The 21,509-nt window shown below is 48.4% G+C and overlaps 7 protein-coding genes across 7 annotated transcripts; 3 read left to right on the top strand and 4 right to left on the bottom strand.

Annotated features, from left to right (window-relative positions):
* Positions 1-40: 40 nt before the first annotated feature.
* LOC131205965 (polycomb group protein Pc) lies at positions 41-4,763 on the bottom strand. The gene is made up of 2 exons (XM_058198295.1): positions 4,052-4,763; positions 41-3,232 (listed from the first exon to the last, which is right to left on the bottom strand). The coding sequence occupies exons 1-2, from the start codon at positions 4,112-4,114 to the stop codon at positions 1,955-1,957; spliced, it is 1,341 nt and encodes a 446-aa protein (XP_058054278.1). The 5' UTR covers positions 4,115-4,763; the 3' UTR covers positions 41-1,954.
* Positions 4,764-5,120: 357 nt separating this feature from the next.
* LOC131205959 (probable tRNA (uracil-O(2)-)-methyltransferase) lies at positions 5,121-7,086 on the top strand. The gene is made up of 2 exons (XM_058198282.1): positions 5,121-5,500; positions 5,564-7,086. The coding sequence occupies exons 1-2, from the start codon at positions 5,137-5,139 to the stop codon at positions 7,033-7,035; spliced, it is 1,836 nt and encodes a 611-aa protein (XP_058054265.1). The 5' UTR covers positions 5,121-5,136; the 3' UTR covers positions 7,036-7,086.
* A 265-nt stretch (positions 7,087-7,351) lies between these two features.
* LOC131205967 (uncharacterized) lies at positions 7,352-9,045 on the top strand. Its single transcript, XM_058198298.1, has 3 exons — positions 7,352-7,476; positions 7,559-7,811; positions 7,893-9,045. The coding sequence occupies exons 1-3, from the start codon at positions 7,456-7,458 to the stop codon at positions 8,852-8,854; spliced, it is 1,236 nt and encodes a 411-aa protein (XP_058054281.1). The 5' UTR covers positions 7,352-7,455; the 3' UTR covers positions 8,855-9,045.
* Positions 9,046-9,484: 439 nt separating this feature from the next.
* Positions 9,485-11,436, bottom strand: LOC131215816 (WD repeat-containing protein 87). Its single transcript, XM_058210211.1, has 2 exons — positions 11,357-11,436; positions 9,485-11,291 (listed from the first exon to the last, which is right to left on the bottom strand). Exons 1-2 carry the CDS (start codon positions 11,434-11,436, stop codon positions 9,485-9,487), a joined length of 1,887 nt encoding a protein of 628 aa, XP_058066194.1.
* Positions 11,437-11,935: 499 nt separating this feature from the next.
* Positions 11,936-16,189, top strand: LOC131205954 (nuclear valosin-containing protein-like). The gene is made up of 7 exons (XM_058198277.1): positions 11,936-12,064; positions 12,182-12,608; positions 12,703-13,205; positions 13,278-13,780; positions 13,857-14,844; positions 14,912-15,505; positions 15,576-16,189. Exons 1-7 carry the CDS (start codon positions 12,002-12,004, stop codon positions 15,633-15,635), a joined length of 3,138 nt encoding a protein of 1,045 aa, XP_058054260.1. The 5' UTR covers positions 11,936-12,001; the 3' UTR covers positions 15,636-16,189.
* A 39-nt stretch (positions 16,190-16,228) lies between these two features.
* On the bottom strand, positions 16,229-17,545 carry LOC131215815 (carboxypeptidase B1-like). The gene is made up of 3 exons (XM_058210210.1): positions 17,096-17,545; positions 16,639-16,907; positions 16,229-16,562 (listed from the first exon to the last, which is right to left on the bottom strand). Exons 1-3 carry the CDS (start codon positions 17,543-17,545, stop codon positions 16,229-16,231), a joined length of 1,053 nt encoding a protein of 350 aa, XP_058066193.1.
* Positions 17,546-19,048: 1,503 nt separating this feature from the next.
* Positions 19,049-20,881, bottom strand: LOC131205966 (carboxypeptidase B1-like). Its single transcript, XM_058198296.1, has 3 exons — positions 20,755-20,881; positions 20,164-20,379; positions 19,049-20,087 (listed from the first exon to the last, which is right to left on the bottom strand). Exons 1-3 carry the CDS (start codon positions 20,850-20,852, stop codon positions 19,109-19,111), a joined length of 1,293 nt encoding a protein of 430 aa, XP_058054279.1. The 5' UTR covers positions 20,853-20,881; the 3' UTR covers positions 19,049-19,108.
* Positions 20,882-21,509: the final 628 nt, after the last annotated feature.

The raw sequence follows: 21,509 nt of genomic DNA, 5'->3' as shown, positions 1-21,509 counted from the left end.
TTTTTAATTACCTTCTTAAACTATGATAACAATAGATGTGTGTTGCAAGTACTCTACAAACTACGAAAGATACTTTACGTAAGAGTGTATAAATAGCACAGAATACGTTGCTTATTGTTTGTTTCCGATTTGTCCGTTTAGGGGTTTGTGAATGTATTTGCTTTTGCGAAGTACTACTTAAAACATCCACTAACTTGCGACGAGTACATTAATAAGCATAGTATGACGGTATTGCTCTGTCCATTTTGATGCCGTGCTGTCATTCAAAACACGTTTTCGTTTTCCTTACAACGCGGTGCACATAAACAACATAAATCGACGGAAACCATCAGTAATACAAGTTGTGTTTCGAAACGGCTTAGATTCTTCACTCCCGATCTTTGTTTTTCCGCAGTGACGGTACCTATAAATCCTTACAAGCTCAAATTAAATCGATAAAATTTTTGGTAGTAATAGAATCATAAATAAACGTTTTCCGCTCTCCAGTGGAAAAACTAATTACTTATACAAGATGAATATTGGACTGTTTAACGATCTACTTTTGATCGAGACATGGGCTCCATTTCCATGTTACCCGCACGGAAAGTCGAAATATAATAAATTTTGTGTAACGAATTTAGTATTACAAAAAGCTTACGAGTAAATAAAATACCAACGTACCTAAGTTCGATCTTGGCGTGTGAATTCATCCATGAATGATGAACTTTCTCCTGCTACTTCTATAGCACATTAATTGATAGTGAAAAGAACAAAACACTTTGAAGCTCGTTCGTGAGAATAATGTGATCTAGAATGATTGGACACTAACAAAAGTCCATTGCCTCCATCATTTTTTACTTTGAACGCATTTTAATGCTGTTACAATTGAAAGTTGTACTTAATGATCATCTGTGTTCTCGTATTTACGAGCTACTGAAGTTATTGTGTACGCAATGGAGATGTAAAGACAATATAAACTAATACTAACTAATGCTATACACCCAATGATCCTGTCTCAACACAGTGGAAACAGTAGTGGATGCGAATTGAATGAAAATCGAGCAGAATATTAAGAACAGTGCAAAGTCAAAACTCTGGTTCGATTCAACTGTGGTAAAAGTAAGCAAATAATGCATTATACGTTTAAAAGCAATTCCTATTACGAATTTCAATCAATCAATTGAGTGATTGGTAATTCCGAACCGTCCTTCACACGCTGTTTTAAAACTCATTACAGAAGTATTGCTGGAAAAAGCTTAAAATCTCTCTCCCGACCATTTAGGAGTTGTGGCACCAATCGGAGATGATCATCACAAGATCAGGTTTACCAACCCACAAAACTGATGGCGCGCAATAAATGACACAATAGATGCCACTTTGTTCATACACACTCCCCAAAGTTACTCGCAAACACACGCACACAAACACACATCATTATCCTAGCAGGATGTCGGATTTCCGTGTTCAGTTTAACCTCCCTCTAGTATCGATTTCTTGCAGTCTCGACGGAAAACTTGGTGTCGTATAAGACCCTTGTGCAGTTTCCATCTCGGTATGTACATTTCATGTTGCATGACTCTGTCTCTCTCTCTCTCTCATCACATCATTCTCTCTTTTTTCTCGTGTTCTCTCTTTCTTTCGATAATAATTTCGAAAATTAGGGCTTTAATCCCACCTACCGTCTGCTGCGTTTAGCCTGTGACACATGTTCGGAGTATTCCCTCTACTATTTACAGTTTGATTTTGGCGTCACTTCCCTTCCGAGTCCTTATTCGGGAGATACGATCGTCACATTCGATGGTAATCCTAATTCTTCTTGATAGTGGTATTTTGGTAGTAAAGTGGGGAGCTAACAGTCAACATGACAGCAACACTTGCAACGGATCTCTTCTATTCAGTTCCTCACAGGTACACACGATCATCAGACTCCATTTTCCGTTTTGTTTCCTGTTGCCACTTCGCTCCCGATACAGCATTAGTGCAGTAGGTCGTTACCTCCTTCTTGTTGCATTTCGCGAGTCTTAAAGAAACCTCGCTCCGTTTTGCATTCGCGTATGGTGACCGTCTCCAAGTTAACGGTAACATCCGTTATAAACACCTGATTGGTCGTTTGTGTTTTCGGTAGCCAAAGTTTCGGCGGTGCCGAACGGGGCGATAGCGCCAGTGTGACATGCTTCTCTAGATTGTTGTTGTTATTGATGTTGGCACCTCCATTTCCATTGGTCAGCTCATTGTTGGGCGCATCGGCCCGCTGCGGCTGCTGTTGTTCATCTCCCGCTTCTGCAGCCAGCCCGACTACGGCCGCGGCAGGTAGCGCTGGCTGATTACCGCCATCGGCCGGAGGAATGTTCGATTCCGGGCGTGATGCGGGTGTGTCCGGAGAAAGTGGTGCAGCGGGCTTTAGATCGAGTTTGGCTGATGCACTGATCGGTGTGACGGTTGACGAGCACGCGAGGGGCGTCGCTTCAAGCCGGTGGACCTTCGACAGGTGACCTCCACTTGTTTCGTCGGGAGAGGAAGTTTTTATCGTAACACCTACCTTGCCACCCTTCGATAGTACCTCGGCCTTTCGCTTAGTGCCTGCCAGATCCTTGTGGCTGAGCGGTTGATCGTCACTCGAATTGGAGTTGGTGTCATGATCGTTCGGCTCGTCCGCACACACTGCACTGATCGAAATTTTCAAACAGGGAAGCTGACCCCCAGTCATAGCTCCACCTAGCGCTCCGTGGCTTCCGGTAGTAACCGCCGCTTGCGCCTCCTGTTTGGTGTTGATACTGGAACCTTCAACCGGCAAAGATTTATCCTTCGGTGGAATGCTTGGACTGCTGCTACTACTAGAACTGTTGCCAGCCCTTTGCTTCAGGCCATCCGTGGGACTGGACGAACTGTTCTTTTCCTTTTCCTTCTTGCCGCTTCCACCTCCTCCTTCACTCTGATGGTGGTGGTGATGATGGTGATGCGAATGATGATGATGGTGTTTTTCATCTTTTTCCTTCTTGGTCGAAGTCACTGGATCCTTCTTTTCTGGCTTCGGTTCCGGTTCCGGAGTGGACAAAACCGGAGGCGGTCCCGGCTCTTCGTCATCATCCGAATCTTCGATCACGGCTTTCTTCTTACGCTTGAGCGTGGAGTTGCCGCGTAAGGACTTCTCGAAGATATCGATGAGCCGCGGATCGAGAATATTTTCTTCCGGTTCCCAAGTGTTGTGCCGCTGGCTCCAGCCTTTCCACTTTACCCAATATTCTGCCTTTCCCTGGTGAGCAGAAATGTATTTAGAAAATCAATCAGAATGAACAAATCAATTCGGTCCGTCATACATTTAGTTGGTGCTGATATTTTCTTAATCATTGACAAATTGTTAAGAAATTAAGCAGGAAACAATGCCAACATTGGTCTGATTCCTTCATGCTTTTCCGATTTAGAGTTGAACAAATTTAAAGTTTATTGAATGAAAAAAATACCCCCAAATTTGCCGATGGCTTCAAAATTTACATTTAGAAAATTAAAACATTCCGCTTCAGCATACGGATGCAAAATAATGGACCAGTTGTGGGATGGCGAAGCTTCTAATAAATTTAAAACGCAATATTCAGATACGATCTTCGGCAGAAAATTGAAGAACACATAAAAAATAACAACATGAAGTACAGCCGATCCAAAACAAACCGGTTACCGGTTCCGCTTTTCGCTCATTCGCTCACGTCCGCAGCAACGCCGGCAAACAAACGCACGCGACGCAGCAGGCGGCGTGCGAAACGGAGTCGCAAAAAATGATAGTTTCGCAACGCGAGGCGGAAAATCGAGCCATTCAAGGTCAGCTGCCTTCGCAGAAAAACGCTTCGCGGTTCCCGCACATGCAACGCCAACTTTTCGCGTTGGCGTTCCTAATGTGTGATCGGGGACGGGTTGTTTCTGGTGTGTGCGGGCTTTGCGTTGTGCAGTTTGCCTTAAGGAAAACATCAATTGAAAAATCTCCCAGTTCGTGCATTATTTTGTTTTCCATTATTTATGGGTCTGGCGCAATGTGTAAACACTTCCTTGCATTGGCCAGCATCTTCCAAAATACACTTACCGCTCGCACACGTTTTTTCATGATCTTTTCGGCGGCATAAACACGATCGTCTGTAATTTCCATTTTGTTGTCGTAGTGGTTCGCTCTGAACGATGTGCAGCCGGCTTTCTGTTGTCCTGTGGGTCGCTGTTCAATAGCCAATCGCTGGTCTGATACGCTCGTTCTCAAATGTTGTATGCTTCGAGCGAATTACCACAGCAAACCGAATTTCTATTCGGGAATTTCAATTTCTATGCACTCGTAGCCTCTGAGTTTTCCGCAAATTCGAAAGAATGATCGCAGTAGTTTGAACCGCGCGCTTGCTCATACAAACACACGCGCACACAGGCACACTCAGAGGCGCAGCGTCGTGCGTTCACTTTTTATTTTCACACAAAGCACGAGTTATGGAGTTAATGTCCTTATATGGTTTAAGCTGTTTACTTCTTTTGGTAGCGCGTCACAATAATTATCGTTCGTGCCACGGCGAACCGTACGGCTCTAAAATTCAATTTCCCCACCGCGTTTGCAAGGTCTAACGCTGGCGGAGCGGCCGACTTCTTTCACCGTAAAAATCAAAACAAAGCTTTAAAAAAGACACACGAGATGTTTCACTGTCGGTTCACATTTTCGGTACACTCACGCACATATCGCGTGCCACATTTTTATCAAGCACAACACGAGCGTGCACTTACAATACTGTAATTCAGGACTTATTTCCAAACGCGTTTTCCATCCTGTCGCGACATTTGCAGGAATCAAACAATGCGTCACGCACGCACTCCACAGTCTCGTGCTTCACAGAGTGGGCCTATTTCACGCACCTGGACATCTCGGCGCTCTCCGTTGCTCGAGTCAACAGTCGCGTGGCTGACAAATTGTACAGCCGGGTTTTGTGTTCATAACGATTTTACTTTGCCCGACGGTTACTTTGAACAGTGGATTTATAAATCGAAAAGTATTTATTATTAATCAAAATTTGTGAATTCAAACCATAACTTCATTGTTGGACTGATTGTTCACACTGAAATACTGACACTTTGGAGCGAGAAACCATGCCTAGTTTGTTTACAAACCGATCCGAAGCGCATCGAACGAACGAAATAATGTTCGAGCGAATAATTGGCGAAACGGATGTGCAGAAGAATTATGGCGACAATTTCTGGCAAGCCGTGGACATTTACCTCTTCAAAGCACATGTGATTAACAAAAAACTCTTCGGCGTAAAGGTCATATCGGTATCATCTTATCGCAATCAATCGCACGCATCAATTGACGAGTGTTTCTGTGACGAAACCCGAATCGAAGAAAATCTCTCCCAACGGGGGTTTGAAATCTTCTCGGAAACAACGGAACACGTTTCCGTGGACCGCTTATCGGGAAGCGGAAACGACGGTTTAATTATCGTGAATCGCCTGCTGCCAAAGAACATTAACGTTTTCCAACCGATAGATGTGATCTGCGTGATCGGTAAGATTGATAAACGTTTTGTTGAATTATTGCGGATGGTATTATGAACATCTTTCGTTGCAGATTTCGCTTCCCGTGCAGTGTATTTAAGGGGGCAGCAGAACGATGGCACGAGTACTTTATTTCCCTCGTTTCCTTTCGTTGTGCAAGCTAAAGAAGCAAAACTTTCCATCCGGTGCCGGTCGTGTGATGTTGCCGAAGAGCGATCGACACTGTGGCTACGAGACGTTCTGATGGTCCGGTTGGTCAAATGGATGGTGGCCAGCACCCCAAGGCATGGTGACAGTGCTCCGGACACTGCTGTACGTTCGCTTTCATTGATCGACGATATGGAACAATACAATCATGTTTTCCACGAGCTAAAACAAAAGTATGGCTCTTCGATGGTGAAAATTTGGCCCGAGTGTACCGATCCACAGAAGTTTGTGTTTGAGGATATCGCCATCGCCGCTTATCTGATCATGCTATGGCGCAAAGAAAGACTGGGCACAAATTCACCTTCGCTACAATCTTTCGTGGATATCGGTTGCGGCAATGGATTGCTGGTTTATATTCTTTCTTGCGAGGGCCACCGCGGTTACGGGATTGACCTAAGGAAACGGAAGCTGTGGGATCTCTACCCATCAGGAACGGTGGATTTACGCGTGCAAACACTTGTACCGTCCAGTGCGTCACTGTTCCCGGATATCGACTGGATCATCGGTAATCACTCGGATGAACTGTCCCCCTGGATACCGGTGATAGCGGCGCGAAGCTCTTACACTGGTCGTTTTTTTCTGCTCCCGTGCTGCGCATACGAGTTCGATGGTAGCAAATATCAACGCCAAAACAGCAACCTCAGCCAATATGGAGATTTCCTTAGGTATGCGAATGAAATTGCGCAGGTTTGCGGGTTCGATGTAGACACGGACCGTTTGCGAATACCGAGCACCAAACGGACATGCATAGTCGGGCGCACCAGAAACTACCCGATTGAGGAGTACGATGTTATCGATGGCAATATTCAAACTTTTATCAACGAGCGAACGATGCAGGCGACCGCAATGCAGAAGATCGCGGATGAGTGGACGGCCAATTTCAAACCTCGTGACAGCACCGAAAAAGTACGCAATTGTACGAAAATCGACCGCTCGATTGTGGACAAGATTGTGGCGATCGTGTTTGAAGCATTGCTCGCCAAGCAGGGTTTGGTGCCGGAGCTTAGCAATTGGAACTCGGGAGGTACACTTATGGTGGGCGATCTAGTGAAAACGATTCCATCCGAGCATTTGACTGCGCTAAAGGCCGAATGTGGGGGGTTGCAAACGTTGTTGAAAAACAATCATCAAATTTTTCAAGTCCACAACGGAGCGGTCCAGTTACGGATACCGAGCAAAGTATCCGAGATCGCCGGACTAAGTGTCCCAAGGAGAACGAAAAAAGTAAAAAATTTCCAGCCAATCAATCTGAAGCAGAAAACGTGTTGGTTTTTCAAGAACCATCCCAATGGCTGCCCGTTGGATGAACGTGATTGTAAATTCAACCATTTAAGCTGAGATAATATCAAAAAACCATATCTATGTTATTTACGAAACAAATGTTCTTTTTTGCCAATACCAATAGTAATAAATATGTACTATATCAAACACAGATTCGTAGACAACGAAAAAGTCAAGAGTTTCTGGATTTTTCATGGGATAACATGAAAAATGGCCGTGAGGGTATCGGATTATTTCACGAGCCGCTCTTAACGATAAGATAAGCGGCATTGAACGTCCAAGCGCAGTGGCATCAGCAAAGCAAACGAAGTTCAAACTGAGATTAATGAACATTGCAATTATATATTGGTCTCGCAATCATTCGATTTTAAAACAAAACCAAAAAGGGCCACCAAATTATTAAGATTTTTCTGCCAAAGGATACGGAGTCGCACCGCGCTAGCTGCTGGGTACGAGAAACACATCAAACCGTCATAAATGAAGCGTCACCAAAAAAAGGTAAACAAAGCGAGTACGTGTAGAAGCGGATGAATTTTACCGTTTATTTAAAAAATCGCAATCCTCACAACTGTGTTTGAAGAACTATGGTGGCGTCGCAAACCTGTGCGGAACAGGGATGACTAACGTTAAAACGTTTGTCTTCTTGGACCTCGAAACGACCGGCCTTCCATGGAATGAGTTCAACAGAACCACAATAACCGAATTGTCCATGGTTGCGTGTGGCAAACAGCATCTTCTGGACACGATCAGCTGCCTTCCACGGGTACTGCACAAGCTATCGCTCTGCTTCAATCCATCTCGAAGGATTTCACATGGGTCATCGCTTAAAACGGGTAAAACTTCTCAGACATGGCATTCATGGCCAATTCTGCTCCTCCTTAATGATTAAAGTTATCGGTTTGGTTTTCATGCAGGTTTGTACAACGATTTGCTTCAGTATGAGGGGAAGTTCGATTCGGGTGCCGGTGAAATGGTGAAACTATTCCTGGAGCGCTTGCAAAAACCGATATGCTTTGTGGCACACAACGGATACAGGTTTGACTTTATTCTACTCAAGAAGCAGCTAGCGAGCCTCGATGTGCAGTTGGACGGGCCATTCGTTTGCATCGACACACTTCCTGCCTTCCGAGCGATAGAGGCGGACTTCGAACGGTCATTCATTGACAATAACGAAGGTTTGGACAGTGAGCTTATGGAGCTTGAGTATGAAACGATTTGCGTCATGGAAAAACTTGAGCGTGAGTCAAGCGAGGAGTCTTCTTCGCCCACTCAATTGACAGTTTTAGATGAGCAAATTGAAAAGAACTACAAACAAGCGCTACATTCCTATTTAAATTTGACTCCCGAAGAGTTGCCTAACAGCAGTTTGGTTGAAGCCAACTGTCCTGCTTCACAGCTGGGCAGCACGGCCATCAAACAGGAAGATAATGCTTTCAGTGCTTTGGAATGCCTGGTTGGAGAGGATGGTTCGACCGATTACCAAAAGCGGAACGAAACTACCCCTAGTAATAGACACACAAAATCAAGAAACGCTCCTGCGAAAGAACAATCTTTCAATGAATCGGAAAAGCAATCTTCGCTGTCAACTGCAAAAGTACGGGCGGCACGTAAGCGGCTGTTCAATGGACCGAATCAAAATTCACAAAACGGATCTGTAATCTGCGGTACTTGGCTGAATAGTGGCAAACCGACTCGAAGGGGGTACTCTTTGTCGGAAATATACAAGCGCACCATGGGTAAGGAGTTAATATCGGCACATCAAGCAGAGAGTGATGTTTTGGCCATGATCGAGTGTGTGATCGTTCACGCCGATCGATTCGTGCAGTACGCGGAAGCGAACTGTGTTCCGTACGAAAACATCAAGGAAAATTTTTGATTGTAAGCGACTGCATAAGGCGACAATTTTAATTGTGTACAGTATCCGAAGAACATCGCAAAAGTCCATCATATGTCCAGCGCATATACTATTCGTTTATAATGCAGAACACATCAGCTCGTTCCATAGTTTCCCAATATCAAGCCACGCGATGACTTTACATCATGAAATGTAAAACTATTTGCATCGGAGGTCACGAATGTGTATTAAATAATAAAAAATAATTCATTTTATGAAGAAATAAAAAATTAAATCGTTTTTATGAACAGCATAAAGCCAACCTTATTCCTCTCCAGAAACAGTTGATGAAGTGTTGATTAAGTGGCAGTTTGGTTAACACGGACTGGCTTTTTCTAATGATGACCAGCTATAGCTATCAAAGAAGAGGTCCTTTGAGTGATTCAGAATGCCTAAAGGATCGTCGATAACCGAAAGCAGAACCAACCGGTTGTTCAAAACGTACAAACAAAATCCATCAAGGCCCGGCAAATGAAGAACCTTCAAGCGCTTCTCGCCTGTCGCCGATTTCAACGGTTCACAGAGGTTCACGCAATACATCGTAAAGGAACATTAATAATATTTATTTTTCACTCAAGCTTTAATTGGAACAAAGATGTAGAAGATTCTTCCTCAAGTACTATCGGGCTCCTCTGTACTTATTTTAAGCACGTCGACAATCTTTTTCATAATAGCTTCACAGTGATCAAGCTGCGCCACTAAAGTAGCTCTTTTGTGATCCTTTTCCGATATTGCCCTCTGGCAACTCATCAGTGCGTTCTGCATCAGCTGCTGTTTGTGGCGGCCCAGCTTTTCGATGGCGTTCTCGTTGCGCGCCAGATTGGCCTTAATTTGTTCGATGCGGAGAGCCAAATCCTCTTCCTTCTTACGGCTTACTTTCGTTTCAGCGATTCTTGTTGCGAGAGAGCCGAATTCGACCATGATCGCGTCTCGTTGCTTGTGCAGCTTCGCTAAACGCTCGCTCTGCTCAGCGACCGCCATCTCCAGCGGGGCCAGCATCAGTTGTGCATCGTTCACCTGACGCTCGTAGAGACATTTCTCGGCGCTCAACTTAAGGAACAACTGACGCTGCTGGTTGAACACATCGTTCAGCTGCTGGTCAAGGTCCGATAGTGCTGCTGCCAGTTCCTCCGGCCGGCTTTCCATCAGCCGGTTCAGTTCCATTGGCGTAAAGGTAATGTCCGACTCCAGAGCGTTGGCAAAATTGTGCAGCTGGGTGTTTAGCATGGTCAGCCCGTCGATCTTTTGCTGGATCATGTGCGACAGTTTGATCTGATGGTCGGACGATGCTTCCTCTAGGCAGTGCAACGCGTTGTGCTTGGCAGCGATCAACCGTTCTTTGAGTGCGATCGTGCAGCACATCTCGTCGCGCTGCCGGATCGTCATCTGTTGCTGGGCAAGCTCTTCCTTCAGTTTGTGAATGGCACTTTCACAATCGTAATACTCGTCCTGCCGCCGGTACTGCTGTTGCTCTTGTTTGCTAACCTGCTTCGACAGTCGTTTTACTTCCTCCACCAACCGACTCTCTTCGCGCATTCGTTCGGCAATCTCGCGCTGTACGCCATCTAAGCTTTGTTCACGGGTCGGCCCCATACCGGACTCTTTACCGATTGCTTCCAGCTGGCGCACTATCTGCTCGGTACGCTGCTGCACTTCTGCCTGCGTGAGACCGCCCGTTTTGCACGCCACCAAACGATCGACCACAGTTTCCACTTTTGCCTCGAATTCTTCCTCCCTTTTCATGTTCCACAGGTGAAAGCATTCAATGGACGATTGGTAGAAAAAGCGCGTAAAGTCCGTGGATGGAAATTCTTCAGCCTTCACTAAGGTCGGGGCCCACTCCGCTTCGCTGCGGGGTTGCGGTGCCAGTTGAATGAGCCACGTTAGCAGGCTCACGATCGGGCCCATCGAGTACGGCGCCGTCGGTGTTTTCAGCATCGACTTGTTGATGGTAAACGGACACTGAAGTTCCGTAATGGCACGCACGATATCCTCGACAAAGTTGGCACCGATCTTGTACCGACTACCCCCAATCTGACGCAGCAAGTGCGCCACGATGATAAGAAACTGTTTCATCGACATGGACTTCATGTTGCCTCGTTCCACAAACTCCCTGGGCAGATCGGCAATGTTAGCCACGGCAAGATAATCGAACACGAGCGCCGCGTCAACAGTGCACCTTTCTCGTTCCGCTGTAGACGGCGGCACAGCGTCTGCGGGGTGCAGGCCACCAGAGCGCATAGGAGTTCTTAGTTGTGGTGTGGCGCTGCTGCTGCGTGGGTTGAGCGACTTTTTGGTTGCGGTCGTCGGTAGAGGCAGCACGTTCAAGCCACGGTCCATCGACCTTGAGCGTCTTATTTCACTCAAGCCCGTCGGCTTGGCGGATTTCCGTACCGGCTGAGCTATTCGACTGGCGCGGCTAGAAACAATGGGACGCGCATTCGGGTGATGGCTTTCTTGTGCAAGCATTTAATGTCTACTCACTTTTGTGGCTTTTTAATCGACGATTGCGGTGCGGGCAGATCCAGTTCTTGCGTACGGCGGGGAAGCTTGTTAGAAGACATTTTGAGCTTCTCTTTAGTTTTCAGGAGATGAAAATTGTGCCGTTGCGAGTAGCATCGAATACCGTTGAAGTTGAAGATTGGAAGTATTTCGAAACGGTGCTGTCAAACGATGTGTTCCCATCAGCTAGCTACATATCGTACAGCGGAGCTATGGCGGAAACAAAATACGTTTTCGTTTGGAAAATACTTAAACAAAATACCGAATAAATGTAAGCAAATGGATTAGAAGTAGAGATGACAGCCGATTCAGAGGGCAAAGCGTTAAATTTTCTCGTTTTTATCCGTGTTGTCCGTGTTTTAACGTGTTGAGAAGCCGGCGAAAGAAACGGCGAGAAACAAACACCGAGTACGAAAGAGAGGGCACGAAGATGCGCGGGAGCGCGAGGAAGCGGCTTCATCTGCTGACAGAGTGGGCATGGTGAAAATGTCAAATTTATAAAGTTCGCGATCCAAGCAGCGCGGTATACAAATAGTGGCGTACTGAATCGTGAATTGGAGAGAAAAAAGTTATTACCGATCGCTTACGACGTTCCCCGTGGCTTCGTTCTTCAAGCACGCGTAAAATATGTTGCAACGGAAGGCGCAGCAAGTGTCCTTCGATCCGATGATTATACCGCGTGTGAAGCAGGTATGTGTTTCCGTCTATTGGCACACGAGGGTCGCTTGTGCTTGCTGGCGGCTGGCGGTTGGTGGTGGTAACAAGTGGCTAAATCGATTTGTTTTTCCCTGTTTTGGCGCACCACAGTACTTGGAGGAGAATGTCCATCAGACGTACGTGGACGTAGGAGTGATGGCGCGGGAACTACAGCAGCGTTACCGTGAGTACAACCGGCGCAAAGCGGTGCCGTTTCGTTTGCTGGTGGAACATGCGTACCGTACGGTGCTGCATAGCTACGGGCTTGACAGCAATCCGTCGAGTGAAAACGACGAGGAAGCCCTGTCGGACGTGGAGGTGATGGACGAGACCGGTGCGGGCCGCAATCAGATGAGCAGCACGCTGACAAACATGTACATGGGCAGGGGTAATCGATCGCCGGCCACATCGACGGTCGCCGGAGGTGGACCCGTGAACCAGTCCGGTGCCGCCGTCGGTGAAGCCATAGATATCAGCAGCGACGATGAGGAGCAGCAAGCGACGGCCGAGGGCGATGAGCAGGCCAACTTTATCTCAAGTAAGCAAGCAATATCCATTGTGTTGTAGAATGAGGCACATCTTCCTTCCAGTCTGAATGATACCATCTTCTTTCACACCGCTTCCGTTATTAGCTCACGTGGCTTCAAACAAACACGTAACGGTCACGAAGGTGACACGGGCCAACAAGGTGCGTGAAGATGAAACGAGCAACGAGAGCATCGAGAGCAGTAACGGTAAGAATATCGCACCGGAAACGAAGCGCCGGCGAATGGACAACGGAGCCCCGATCACGATGCAGCTGCTGTCGAACATCCGCAACGATTCGCACGCTAACATTAATCCGAGTTCTCTTGCGGCTGCTCCTACCAACAAGAAGCCAAGCACAGCAAACTATCAACCGACGGTTGGGGGAAAAGCGAAACGGTATCGCAAGGAGGTAGTGGCTCGTACGGTCAGCACCACGTTCGCGGACGTTGGTGGCATGGATCGATTGCTAAAGGAGTTGTGTGAACTGCTGCTGCACGTGAAGCATCCGGAAATCTACCGGCAGATTGGGCTACCACCGCCAAGGGGCTTTCTGCTCCACGGTCCACCCGGTTCCGGTAAAACGTTGCTCGCGCAAGCTATCGCTGGGGTAAGAAGTGACTTCCGCCGGGAGATAGTGGTCGGTTTTGGATAGGTCGTAACGTTATTCTCTTCCCGGCAGCAACTGAAAGTCGATCTGATCGAGATTCCTGCCACGGAGCTGATTGCTGGCGTTTCCGGGGAATCGGAGGAGAGAATACGGGACGTGTTCGAGCAGGCGGCCGCAATGTCTCCCTGTGTGCTGTTTATCGATGAAATCGATGCAATTTCATCAAATCGGATCAACGCACAGAAGGACATGGAACGGCGTATCGTCGCGCAGCTGCTCAGCAGTCTCGATACCCTCGGGACACTCGAGGGAGGTGAAGGTGTAATCGTTATAGGGGCCACCAACCGGGCCGATGCTCTCGATCCGGCACTGCGTCGTGTGGGTCGTTTCGACCAGGAGATATCGCTCGGCATTCCGGACCGTGAAGCTCGGCAGCAGATACTGAAAATTATTTGCCGCAAATTGAAAATGGCCAACAATCTCGATTATGGTGAGCTGGCTAAGTTGACCCCCGGGTATGTGGGGGCCGATTTGCTGGCACTGGCCACGAGGGCAGCTAACACGGCCATCAAACGGTAGGTAGTGCGGTATGGTGAAGCGGTTTTAATAGAATTGCTCCCGAAAACGGTGTCCCATTTTTCTTTTTCACAGTCTCTTCACCGAACAGGAGAAAAGGATTCTATCTAACACATCAAAGCCGGTGAGCAACGATACGGACGACGTGGTTGCCATCGAGGACGAGCCTGACGAGGTGGTTAATCTTGACGATGAGAAGGACGATGTCGCCAACGATGCGGACGAAAACGCCAGCAATGAGGCCGGCGTTTCATCGACCGGACAAAAGGCGGATGACGATAAGAAAGATGAGGCCGAACCAGCGGTCACTACTTCGTCGGAAACCGAAACACCCGCCGTTGCGTCGGAGCCGGTGGCAAAGGAGGGCGAAACGGCTGCCGCAGAACAGACCCGTCAGATGGAGGTGGATGCAGAAACGGCAGTGCCCGAGCCGTCCACACCTTTCTCCGGGACTGGTGAACCTGCGGTGGGGGTCGAAAAAGCTCCCTCCATGGAGGTGGACGCAGCGGAAGGAAAGATCGAGCAACTCAACGTGCCCGAGCAAGCGCAACCCGAGGCCAGTGAGAATCATGTGAATGGTGAAGCTACCGACGTGGTCGTTTCGTCGGTATCGCCGGAGGAAGAAGCGACCGACGTGACACCGTCGATACCGCTCCTGCAAGCCACCATGGAGATGACGTTGGAGAAAATGTTGGATCTCTTGCTGAACCACCAGAATGAGCTGTCGAAAGAAGAACTCGACGGATTGTGCATTCAACGGGACGACTTCATGGAGTCACTCAAAACCTTGCAACCGTCGGCGAAGCGCGAAGGATTTATCACCGTACCGGACGTGACATGGAACGACATTGGTTCGCTGGGCGATATACGCGAGGAGTTGAAGCTGGCCATTCTGGCACCAGTAAAGTACCCGCGGCGCTTGAAGCTACTCGGGTTGAATGCACCCTCCGGTGTGCTGCTTTGCGGACCGCCAGGTTGCGGCAAGACACTGCTTGCCAAAGCGGTCGCCAACGAAGCGGGCATCAATTTCATATCTGTCAAAGGGCCCGAATTGTTGAACATGGTAAGGTTGCGGACTTTGTTTTTGGTACTTTCGAACATGGTTTAGAACTTTGTGTTCTTTTTCGCAGTACGTCGGTGAATCGGAACGCGCTGTCCGGCAGTGCTTTCAGCGGGCACGCAACTCGGCTCCGTGCGTGATCTTTTTCGATGAGTTCGACTCCCTGTGCCCAAAGCGGTCGGACACGAAAGAGGGCAGTGCGGGGACGCGTGTCGTCAACCAGTTGCTCACGGAGATGGATGGTATCGAAGAGCGCAAGGGAGTATTCCTGATGGCGGCCACCAATCGGCCCGACATCGTCGACCCGGCCATTCTGCGTCCTGGGCGTTTGGATAAGATTTTATACGTCGGATTGCCAGGAACAACCGATCGGGTTGATATTCTGCGAGCGTTGACCAAAAATCGGACCCAACCGCCGCTGGACGAAGATGTGCAGTTTGAAAGGGTGGCCGCACTAACGGAGGGTTACACGGGAGCCGATTTGGCCGGTCTCGTGCGCCAAGCTTCGCTGCAAACACTAAAAGATTCCATTGTCGGTGAGGGCGAGCAGGAGGACAGAGACGGAAGCACCGGAGAGAAGGATGCAACGGAGGCGATGCTGCAGGTACATATGGCGCACTTCCTGGAGGCGATACGAACAATGAAACCATCCGTAAACCAAGAGGTACGTTGCGACGGATTACCATTTAGTGTCAGTCGGAAATTTATTTTATCCCACTCTTGGTTCATTTCAGGACAAAAAGCATTACGAAAAACTGCGCCTCAAGTACGGTGCTTCTAACGCTGTGTGCTAGAGGAGGACATGGGCCGTGGATACTCAATTGTCCTCCGTTCAACTTTTCACCGATGTGGCTCTCGTCCGTAGACGAGCCGACCTGTACCGACCGATTTATCGGTTCCAATGCGAAGAGCATTAGTCCGAGCCCTGGCATCAGCTGGTGTGTAAAATTAACAGTTGGTGCCAATACGTCTCTGACCATTCTAATAGATAAAAAGAAAACTTTTCACCGATGGAAAGGAGTAGCATTGAGCAGGGTTTTTCGCTACTGTAGGAAAGAGGCCCTTCGAGGCGAGTTTGGGCAACAATCGAACGAAACTCGAAGCATTTTTCTTTGCCCGTTGGTTGTTTCATTATCACGCATGCCTGAAGCCATGTTTTCTTTCCTGATTTTTTGAAGGAGCACCCAAAAAGGATACATTTTATTTGTTTATACGTCGAAAAGACAAAACAAACTTTAAAATTAAGTGAGGATAAGGATACAAGTGTCTTGTCAGTTCCCCGGTAGGTTGAGTTTAATTATCCTAAGCTGATTGTACTGACCCGAAAGCTAACATCAAACAAATAAAATGTAACATATTCTCGTACAAAAGAAGAGTGTTTCGCACATCAGCGCAGGTGTAGCGTGCCGCTTCCCTTCAACACGCTGCGAAAATTTCCGGCCAAACAGTTAACCATGGCCCCGATACCTATCCAGCTTTCCTCGCAGATGCGCTGTATGTGGGCTTCGGGCGGATGGAATCCCTTGGAGGCAACCTCCATCACCAGCGCCACCGGGACTTTCTCGATGTCATGTGCGTAGTCGATGCTCGATCCTCCGACCGGATGGTGCAGGAGCGCCGAAGCACTTCCGCAACGATACCGAACGCCGGTCGCTTTTAGCATTGCCGTCGCACCGGCCTCGGCCACCGTTTGCTGCATCTGCCAGTTGCGTGGCAGTGTCCTGCGGAGACGTTCGCTTAGTCGGCAAGATGCGATTGAGACCGTTGGTTGGAATCGTCCAACAACCTGCGACGTACCTGGTGTAGGCCCTCGGATAAAGGATCGCTTTGGCGTACGAATGGAGCGAAAGATAAAACTTGCACGCAGGTCGCAGTTTCCGGAACAGATCGCGCACGTTTTTGGTTTCCCGTTCGGAAAACGGCCGCTCACCGCGGTACAGCAGCGAGCAGAAGCGCGTGGTTCCTATCGTCCAGGCGACGTTAAAATTTCGATTGCAGTCGACGCCGACGCAGGTACGATGGTTCTTCATTCCCAACGGTCGCCGCGTCTTGCGCCACATTTTGTTCTGCAATTAGAAAACTGTTAAGCCACTTTTAAGATCCCCTCCGGTTTTACCATTGTGGAGCAATAGTTAAGCACGAGTCCGGTGGCGAAATTGTGTAGAGGATTTAATTTTTGTGCAAATGCCACCGTGTGTTTTGAGTGCTCCAATACAGCGAACCCGTGGTGGGAAGGTTTCCAATCGCGCCTTACATGCTCACGACTGTACTCGTAACCGTCCGGATTCAGCAGGGGCAGTATGATCCACTCGAAGCGACGAAAGTTTTTCGTGCTGATCGCATCCTCTTCGAGCAGTTGCTTCACGATGAAGAGTGCCACCGAAACCGTTATCCACTCGCGGGCATGGATTCCGGCGTCGATCAGGATGCACCACCGGCTGGCCGGCGATCGAGTTTGTTGCTTAACGTCTGTGCAGATACGAACCGTGCGTATCTCGCGTCCTTCGTACGATTCGGCACACGAGAAGATTTCAATTTTGCTCGAGTACCGCTTCAGCAGATCGTCCAGATATTGCTTGATCGCTTCGTGACTTTGGTAGCATTGAAAGAGCTTCGTCGAATCGAACGGCTTTGTGTCGTTTTCCTTTACAGCCTTTACCTCAACGAGGACTTGTGAGGTACATACTGAAGGTTGTGAGGACATGCTGAATTTGGGAACTCGAAATATTAGAGCGAATAGTACAGTGTATTATGCTTCTATTGTTCCATTGTTGCAATCTAGCTTTGATCACAATTTTGCCTTGGACTCACTACACTACTTTGAGTTTGAAAAAATCATGGTTTGCTACGATTTACTGGGTGTTGGTTAACTTTTTCGAGCTGAACACATTGGCTGGGGAGTGGTAAGTTGAACACCGAGGGCATTGGTAGACTACTTGGATTGCTTAGAACTTTGACGAGTTTGGTAGATGGCCTCAGTAGCTATTCCCATTCACTCCGATACGGAACACCAGTTCCGTTTGAAAGGGTTCACTTCACTAGCGCTACAGTACATCTTCCGTTCCTGTGGGTTTCTCTGAAAGTCCTGGTCATCCTGCGTCCTTCTTCATCGGAAAATAAACAAGCACTAAAGAAGGCAGTGCCCTCGCAAATCGTGTCCTTTTCGGGACCTACAAATATTCGGTGGCTAGATTGGTCTGTAACGGGGACGACGACAATCCGACAGTTGCTGTAGTCCGCATTTGGGCACGAGTCACACGCACGGGGCCACGTCAGAAGGGTTACAAGGGACACAGAAGGAAGGTCCCCGTCCGCGAAAAAATAGAACGCACGAAGTCGGCCGTTACGATTGTCAAGCAGATATGGACGGCAAACAAGCGATGGAGGAAGGTGTAACCGTTTCCTCGGCCTGCAGCAGACTGCAGACGAACGGTCGCGCCGAACGGTGTGGGTTTCGGGCTTTACTTATCAATGAAAGCGAAAAACAACCTACAAAAAGCAACACGGAACACGACACCCAATCGATGTAACGGGCCCGTTCAACCACTCCTAACCGGAACGAATGGAGCGGGTTAGCTCCAGCGAATTAGGAACCACTCATGCACCATTCCATCACTGTGACCCGGTGGCGTTGTAACGCAAGTCGGAACCGCCACGGGTACGCCAGGGAACGAAAGGAAAAGTGGTGATGGCCCATTGACGCTACTAGCTTCGATTGACGGCGCGCTACGGCGCGCACGTGTTCCTTCCGCTACGCGAAGGAGCTTCAATCGATTTCATCGATTAATCACAGCGGAACCGCATTTGCCGTCGCACCGAAGCTTTGGAACCCCACAAAACTTTTGCCATAACATTGCATTTCATGAAAGTTTCAAACCAGAACCGGACATTAAGGTCAACCTTCTACTGTGCCATCAAATGGTTGACATTGATTTAACAAAATGTAGCATTCCGTAGGAATGCTGGATACCGCTACCGGGCCAAAGCAAAACGCGCCTTAAACTGAAGAAACGGTACGTTTGTTGAAACTAGTTTAATTGTATAAAAAACATGTTCACATAAACCATTAAAAGACTATTTAAAGCGATGACTAGCCTTAACTTTATCGCTTCCGTCCGAAGGAACTACCGACAAATGTTTTAAACATACTATCAAGAAATGTCTATTGAAACACTTTCTGTATTTATTGTAATATTTTGTTTTGGTGTTTATTAACTACTTTTCCTAGCTTTTCCTTACTAACATCCTCGACCCGGCTACAGGGACCTTACGAGTATTTTTTGGAAACTTCCAGCGCCATCGCTCGTATACCGACGAACGATTCCTTTACGATTTCTTCGATTCGGCTCGGCGGGGGGTTAAATCCGGCGGGTCCTCCACCGGGCAGTTCCATGGTGATCGAGATAGGAACATCGGCCACAGCGAATGCATAGTCGTCGCTACCTCCGGCCGCGGCGTACAGCACGTTGGTCGAGCTGCCGACGCGGTAGTGCGTTCCGGTGGCATCTGCGATAGCTTTAGCGCCCGCTTGGGCTACTTCTTCGATTTCTTCCCAACCCTGGGGAAGATCCGATGTCCACCCCCACGGATACAGCAGGTACTCGCCGTACGTGTGCAGCGACAGGTAGAACTTGCAGCTACCCTTGAGCTGCAGCAGTTCGTCGCGGATAGCTTGCGTCTCTGGCTCCGAGAATGAATGTTCCCCGTGGAACGTGTCCGAGCACGGACTGTCGGAGGAACCGATCTCGGACCAGTGGAAATCAAAGTTTCGGTTACCATCGATGCCGAAGCATCGTGGACCGGACGGGCGTCGGGTCTTGCGCCAGAGCCGTTCCCGCTCGTGACTGTATTCGTAACCGTCCGGGTTCACTAGCGGAACGATGGTCCACGTGAGACCCTCTAGCAGATCCTTGTGCTGGGCGGCATTCTCAACCAGCTCGTGGACGATGTACATGGCGGTTGCAGGCGCTACCCATTCCCGTGCGTGAATGCCCGCGTCAAGGAAGACGACCGGTTGCGAAGCGTTACGGTGCCTGGACTTATCGGATGGCGAGCGAATAGTGATGGCCTTTATCGATCGACTCTCGAAGGATTTTCCAATCTCGGAAACGGTCACTCGGCCGGGATGCTGTTTCGCGAAGGACACGAGATAGTCGTTCATCTCTTTATGACGCAGGTACTTCGTAAGGATCGGGCTCTTGCCTGACGAGGATCGCGACGAACCGAAGCTAAAGTTGTTCTGGATCCTGCGGAAACGGAAAAAAAACAAATGGTTGTTGAAAGTAGGTGCTACTGAGACGCTGCATTGGCGAGCTTTCGAACCTTCCATAGTCGGGAATAATTTCGCGGAACTCAATCCGGTTCACTAGCAGATCTGCGACGAAAGCCTTCAGCTGAGACGGTGGAACGAGAACGTGCGCCTCGGAGCCGGCAATCCGATCGAGCTTCCAGAAGTCCAGTTCAGCATTCGAGCGTTGCAGCTGCCGGAGGTGATCCACCGACCACTGGTTCGCCTGGCGAACGGAGAAGAGCTTGTAACTGCAACGAAAACAAGAAACCAAAACCAATCAACAAAAACGTAATCAATAAACACGTTCACTTTCACATGCACAGCCCATGCTTATCGCCGAATGGATTCACTAACGGCGGTTACTCAATTTGGTACCAAACGGATTCTAGTTTTGTACGGCGCTGGGCGTCTTATCAGAAACCATCTCCCGATCCGAGAGAGTTGAACGACTTGGCAATGGTGCGGATCGATGAAGCGCATTCGCAGGGTCAATCAATCGATGACAAGGACAGTAAAGCGACATACAATATGCAAGAAACGGTCGTCCTTCAGCAAACGTGGTCAGCAAAACAAACTGCTTCATTGCACCATTCGTTATTCTTACAGCCAAATGGACAACTTACCCACGGTAGAGTTGGTTGCGGTTCGATTCAGCGGCCACGGCACAACCAATTAGGACGAAAACGGCGAGCAAGGTACTAATCTGGCCAAGCGAAGCCATGTTGGACTAGTTTGAATGACTGTCGTGCTGCTACTGGACCCGTTGCTCCGATGGCGAGCGTGTTTTATGTTCAAGCAAGAATTTGTTGCCACTTCAGAAAAGGATGGTCATCTTTGGAGAGTGGTTCAAGCTCGGTTTATGTGGATTCGATTGGTCCGTCGGGCCGATTTTCCGATGTTTTTTTGCGATAAGCCATATGCAATGTGCCCTCACTTTTCGATGCTGCTCCTCGTGATTATTGGGGAGCTGAACAAACCTGCTGAGTGGCCACACCGGCACGAGGCAGTGCGATTAATGGAGGCGGGAAACCCTTTCGAGAGTGACCAGTGGCATGTGGTTGTGATTTCAAATCGCCGGGAGTTCGCCATCGATCACCACTGTTTCAAGTGCACTGAAGTGGGTTGATAAACCTTTCGGTTTATGGCTTTGTGTGCCAATTAGAGCGCTACTTTCCTCACCGCGACATCAGGTCGATTTAAAGGGTTGTTTTCGATTCGTTCATTAAGTGCAGCTTGGGCTTTATCACGTTTTTCCCTCCGACTGTCTAGCCATGCGTGTAATGTGTTTATATTTTAAGTACATTCTGCACCGGAAAACTGGATGTCCGATTCGTCTGATGTCCGAACTCCTTCTGCAAACAGCACGTATTGCTGGAAG

The sequence above is a fragment of the Anopheles bellator genome, chromosome 1 (assembly GCF_943735745.2).
Source record: "Anopheles bellator chromosome 1, idAnoBellAS_SP24_06.2, whole genome shotgun sequence".
NCBI classification, from domain to species: Eukaryota; Metazoa; Arthropoda; class Insecta; order Diptera; family Culicidae; genus Anopheles; species Anopheles bellator.
The sequence above is the reverse complement of the archived record's forward strand: the minus strand, read 5'-3'. Positions and strand labels throughout refer to the sequence as shown.